Source organism: Pteropus alecto, unplaced genomic scaffold, assembly GCF_000325575.1.
Source record: "Pteropus alecto unplaced genomic scaffold, ASM32557v1 scaffold80, whole genome shotgun sequence".
NCBI lineage: Eukaryota > Metazoa > Chordata > Mammalia > Chiroptera > Pteropodidae > Pteropus > Pteropus alecto.
In genome coordinates this window covers 1,269,033-1,275,296 of record NW_006430460.1, presented here as the reverse complement: position 1 = coordinate 1,275,296, position 6,264 = coordinate 1,269,033, and the positions used below count along the sequence as shown (strand labels likewise).

General features: G+C 45.9%; 1 protein-coding gene across 1 annotated transcript in view; it reads right to left on the bottom strand.

Annotated features, from left to right (window-relative positions):
- Positions 1 to 3,247, bottom strand: part of KATNAL1 (katanin catalytic subunit A1 like 1) — a 52,566-nt gene extending 49,319 nt beyond the window's left edge. The window contains exon 1 of the mRNA XM_006904826.3: positions 3,182 to 3,247. Coding sequence (XP_006904888.1) covers positions 3,182 to 3,247 — 66 coding nt within the window. The remainder of the gene's footprint in view (positions 1 to 3,181) is intronic.
- Between the last annotated feature and the right edge of the window lie 3,017 nt (positions 3,248 to 6,264).

The following is a 6,264-nucleotide window of genomic DNA, read 5'->3' as shown; positions in this document are numbered from 1 at the left end:
CATATACTCCCCCACACCCCCCACACACACCCCTGCACACACACACACCCACACACCCACTCAAACACACCCCCCAGAGACACGACTTAACCGCACCCAGAGGTGGCCGTGAAGCCCTCGATCTGTCTCCTTACCTGCGCTCACTTCTTAAATACTTGAGCAACAGAAAAATAACTGTCCATTCACTCACACACGTGTCACCCCTTCTACACTACTTGGCAGGCATCTATGCCGTGTAGAATAAAGGAATCTACACAGATAATTCTCAGAGCTTAAATGTTTTTCAGAAGTAACCATCACAACGATTTCTGCCCACGTAAAAAACTCCACCAGAACCTTCGAAACATTACAAAAGACAGGATATGCTTATCGTCCACCTCTCTGTCTCAAGATGGCAGCTTAAGCTACAAGTTTTAAGTGCATAAAGACTCTTTTTGGCATGGAAATAACAGTGACAATGATACAGTGCTCACTCCACGTCGGGCAATGGGATGAAAATGGCTTTCCAGTCATCACCTCGATTAATCCTCCCCACAGTCCCAAATAAAAATGGGCACCCCCACTTACGGGAAGGGGGGGGCGGAAGCTTTAAAGAATGTAAGTCTACGCAGAGCCTCGATTTGCACCTGGACGTGTCTGACTCACAGCCTGCCCTGTCGGCTCATCATCCTCTAAAGCCCCAAACGCTTCAAAATACATCGACTCCTTAAAGTCATACAGCTCATCGAAAAATAAAAATAAAAGCTAATTAGAGAGATGAAATAATGTACTTTGTTCCAATTGCCTGTATAATTAAATACTATTGTTCCTTCATTTCATAATGTTTCAAATAATATAAAACCTTTCAAAACCGTCTGCTTCATTTTTCTTTATCAAGTAGCATTTAAACAAGTAATGTATCATCATATCCATTCACTCGCACACGTGTCACCCCTTCTACACTATTTGGCAGGCACCTATGCCGTGTAGAAAATACCCGCATAAACGGAAGACGCTGTAAGGCCACGTGGCGTTACGACGCAGGGGCAGAAAGGGGAGCATAAAAGTCCCCACGTTCACATCAGGAAGGGTGTGCTAAACACCTTTTCATCCACATTCCCCAGAAGTGGGCGAGAAAAATACAATACAACCTACTGATCGCTCATTCACTTTCTCTTCCTTCCTCCTAATGGCCAAGAAAAATGAAAAGAAGGGCAAATCGTCAAAAAGGACACTCGAGTATAAAGCCACACACAGACAGAGGAATAAAAGAGAACGAGACATGAAACACGACACACGAAGTTACATTATTCGTCCCTGAAACGCATGTCAGTTACGAGAGTTAGAAACAGCACGCTATGTTCTTTGCAGGCTGTCTCCGAGGAAACAGGGCGGGCACACCACCGAGGCTTTGCCGAGCGAGGGGGCCCGGTCCTGCCTGCGAGCCGGCAGGTTTGGCAGAGGCCCGCACCGTCTCCTGAACCCAAACGAGCATGTGCTTGGCAGGTGTCTGCATCGCTCTCACCCCAAGCGTTCAAGGCCGGTGGTCAGTTACTAAGCACAAATGCAAAACAAGGCAGATGTCATTATGAACTAGAAGTGTTTACAAAAACGATCTTTGTGCGAGAATGATTTTAAAAGAATAAAAGTGTCAAACTAAAGCTCACTAAAAAGTGAGGCTTAACGGGAGCCTTTGATCGAAAACTATTAACGGACAATTACTAATTTAGGATTACAAAGTCAGACAGGGACCTCCAAGGTCATTTATTCCACCTCTATACCTTTAAACAGGACCACAGTCAAAGCGCCCCTAGCAAAAGAAACATCTTTAAAGACAGCTGGTAGAGATTAAACAACTCGCCTTAAAAAACGAATCCATCTTTACTACTCTCACAAACCTATGCCTCAATCCATCTGGCAAACGCCTATACGGACCTGACTCTTACTAAGGCATGCTTTCACTAGGTCTATCGTATACGACTATAGTTATCTAGAAGAGAAAATGTTTAAAATAACGCTGAGTACATTAAAATATATATGTTTTCATTTATAAATGGATGCTCAAATATCAGTGAAATCGTTCATTTAAATCAGTCCAGAAATGAGATATAGTCAGAGAATCAAAGAATTTTACGGCTATTGGGATCTCAAATCATGTCGTGGAACTGCCTGTTTCTTTGAAGATGATACCAAGGCAAAGATGTCACTACTACTGGTCTCTAAAGTGACATTCTGTAGCGACGAGGAAGCCTCATTTAAAAGAACTGATGAACTCTTTCGTAGATCAAATCGATTTGTACTGTAACCACTACCTGACCTACCAGCCTCGTATGGTCAGGTGAAGTCCCAGAACGTGGCCTTCTGTCAAACAGAAATGACGACCTGCCAGGCTTAGTGAGGAGGAGAGAAGGGACGGAGCAAGGTCCTCAGCCGTGGAGGTCCACTACTGTCTCATCCTCCCACCGACCTTAGAAAACGGACAGCATCTGCACCTTTTTGACTAGGGAACAGGTCTGTAAACTTGCCCGTGACCGCAGAGAAAACAAGCTGAAGCCGCAGAGCAAGACAGCAGGGGCCCCTGTCCACTACGCCGCTCGGTGCCTGCCCCAGGCACGTGCTCTGTGACACGCCACTGCACGTGCTGAGAAATAAAGTACAAAGCAGCAATCCAAACGCTCCGTAACGCTGCCTAGTTTTTCTGTGACACAGCCACAAAGCAGACAATTAGCACTTAAATGAACAAACCCCGAACCGGTGCGAAGTCCTCAGCCCGGACTCTCTTCTCTGTAACATATCAGGCTGCTGGATTCCTCCACGCGTTAAGCTCGCAGTCAACCAATCAACCGGAACTCAAGGAAACAATCACACCACCTCGTGTTTCGCTCTGATGACTGAATTCTAACCTCACTCAGCTCAGTGACATGATTCCTACTCGTTCGTCCCAGCTCAGTCCCTCTTCCAGTGGCTATGCCAAACCCCCCAACTCCTCAGCTGGCCTTTACGCCCCTCCACCTCTGAGAACTTAAGCTTTGAACTGCCTCACCTTCTAGCACCCAACCTATAAATATCCTCTGTTCTCATATTTTTTCCTCCTTTTTCGGAGCCTCTCCCCTCTTGTAGGCACGAGTACACCCCCAGGAACCCAGAAGCACTTAGCTGATGCTCACAAAACATAACGACTTAGGTCCAGACAACCCTGTACCCTCAAGCTATCCTTGCGGGCACTTCCCAGGACCTCCGTCGGCTCCATCATCTCCATCTCCGACATCTTCAAGCATCTCCTCTTTATTGACTAACCTTAAAAGTCTGTCAATCTTAAAAAAAAAACTGCAAACCTTTTTTAATTACTGCCTCATCTCTTTTCTTCATAGTCAAGCTTCTTTAAAAAGAAGTGTGACCGGAAATTTTATATTAAGAAAGTAATGTCAGTTTTTTTAAATTAGGATAACACTAGTTATATTTATAAAAATAACTCTTACCTTATAAAGATACATATTTAAATGATTACAGAATAAAAGATACGATATCTGAGTTTAGCTTTAAAATAATCCAGCTGGGGACAAAGGTTACAGATGGAAGGAAACGGGCTGTGTTCATGCTTCACGCTGGCGGACGCCTGCACGGGGGTGCGCTGTTGTATTTTCTGTTGATATGTACTACTATGGGAAATTTTAAACTTTTCTTTCCCAAACAGCCTAAACTCAGACTCCTTTTCATTTCTGCAAAGTTTAGAAATGATCCGTCGGCACTGAACCCACTGGCCACCGTTGCACGCTCGGGCCACTCCCCGCTCCCTTTCATGCAAGCGCTCCGTCCTTCCTCGCTGCCTCCTCACGTCTCAGCATCCTGTGTGAGCTCCTCCCCCACTTCCTCTCAAAAGAGCCCCCCAAGACACACACACACACACCCTGTAGCTGTGGCTGCTTCTTCATGTCTACACATTCCTCCTATGGGAGCTGGTCCTTAGGAACTTCCTTCACACACACACACACACACACACACACACACACACACACACACACACACACACGGCCCCCAACTTCACCACCTACCTCCATGCAAATGCGCCCCACCCTGGGCTCTCTCCAACTCCACACCCAAATGCATCCTTCCCTGCAGGAACCTTGAACGAATACTCAGAACTGAACTGACTTATCTTTACCTTTCACCTACACACCTGCCCCTCATTTCGATCACTTTCCAATCCTGTCACTCATCCTTCTTTCTAGCCCCTGACATCCAAACTCTTATCAAGTCCTATCAATTTTACCTCTTAAATATGTCTACAATCCGTCTCTTTCTGTAACTCCAACTGCAGAGTTCAGAGTCTCTTCACTTCTCTACTGGACTTTGTATTTTCTTTTCTAAAACTGGTTTCGCCATCACCACTCATCTCTCCTAGGTCCGTTCTGCACACCAGAGCTAAAGTTTTCTTTCTAAAATACACACAGTACTCCATTTGAAATTCGGCAGTGGTCACCCCACGTGGAAGAAAAATTCTAAACTCTTTATCAGATTACAAAACACTTGAAGATCTGGCCTCTCCCACTACACTGCAAGTACTCTGAGATTCAGTCATGAGAATGGCCTATGGTTCCCCAAATTCAAAGGACTCACGCCTGTCCCAAAGGCAGGCTGTGCCATCTGCCCAGAATGCCTTTCCTCATCCTGTCTCCAGTGAAAGCTTCCTCAACTTTCTCAGCACAAGTCAAATGTCACATCACACTGGAGACTTGGCCTGCTCTCCTTACAGAGAACCGCATCAGTGGTTGAGACGGTGACTGAGATGAGTCGGACCCCCGAGCTGAAATCCCAGGTTCCCGCCATATCAGCTATGACTCGGGTCAAGGTCCCTAAGCCTATATCTTCATTTCTAAATGACAGTAGCTACTTCATGAGATTGTTGTGACGATTCAAGAAGAGGCTGCACGCAAAATACGCTGCACAGTGCCTCTCACGAATAAGTATTCAATAAACGTTGGTGTCGCATTACTATTTATTTCCACTCTGGGCTCCTACAGCAATTTGCACCCAACTCCATGACACTACTGTGATGACGTGGCCATTTGCCCACGCAGAGCTCACACGATCGTCTGCTCTCTCCTTATCCCCATCACCTGGTAGAAGGCCTGGCACAAAACAGATTCTTAACAAATCTTGAAGGAATAAATAAAAGACTTCGAATCCCTGTACTGGATAAAAGGCCTCAGTTTTTTTTTCTAATGGTCTTACTAAACCTACTTTCCATCTCTGTACAAAACTGCTACTTTAAGGAAAACTTAGAGGCCAGCATCATTTTAATTGAAAAGGGAACTTTATAGTGGCCTTATGTTCTTTTCTTATTTAAACATGCGCGCGCGCGCACACACACACACACACACACACACACAGGCCCACAAAACTGCGAACAATTTTCCGGCATACTATATAAAATACCAAATTTCTAGGAAGGTTATCACCTGCCGAAAAAATTTTAAAAGGGTCATCAAGTCAAAGCAGGTTTTCTAAATCTGTGTCAGCTTCCTTATCACCAGAGCCTGGGCCAGCTCTAGGGACTAGGTGTATTCCTCGGCATTTAAAAAAAAAAAAAAGGGAGAACATGCCATTTTTCATTCTGAAAACGGCTCCTGAAAAACAATTAAATAATCAAAAGAAAATATGACTACCCAATGCTTAAAAATAAAAAGACGACAAGCTTGTGCTTTAAAAACTACTAGTACTGTTATTTAAAGTTGAACTAATCTTCAAAACAGAATCAAAATGTGTGTGGGCGATGCTCAGCTAGTGGCGCGGGGCCGGGCGGGGCACCCTTTGCAATCCCGGCCCTCAATTAAAAAAATGCGAAAATGCAAAACGGTGAGAACAGCAGACATTACCATGGGATAGCACGGTTCCTTTCATCTACTACGCTCCACCTTTAAACCTCGACGCCCTGTGGGTAATTACCGGTTAATGGGTTTAGTGTGCAAACGCCCCGGGGCCACTTCGGAATTAACTAGAAAGCGACGACTCGGGGACAGGAGGAAAGCTGACAGAGCGAGGTGCGGGGTCCCCGCACGCGCACAGAGTCTGCACCCGGAGGCGCCGCAGCCCCCGCGGCGGTGACCTCCAAGGAAAACTTAGAGGACTGCTCACACTCTATCTCAGGCCAGTAGCTGCTCCCAGGTTATCAGCCCAAGCCGCCAGTCAGTCTCATTCTCTTCCCTGCAGCCCACTGCAGTCCCTCCCTGCACAGCTCCAAGGGGACCCAGCACCAATGCCATCCCACGGGCAGAGCACCACACC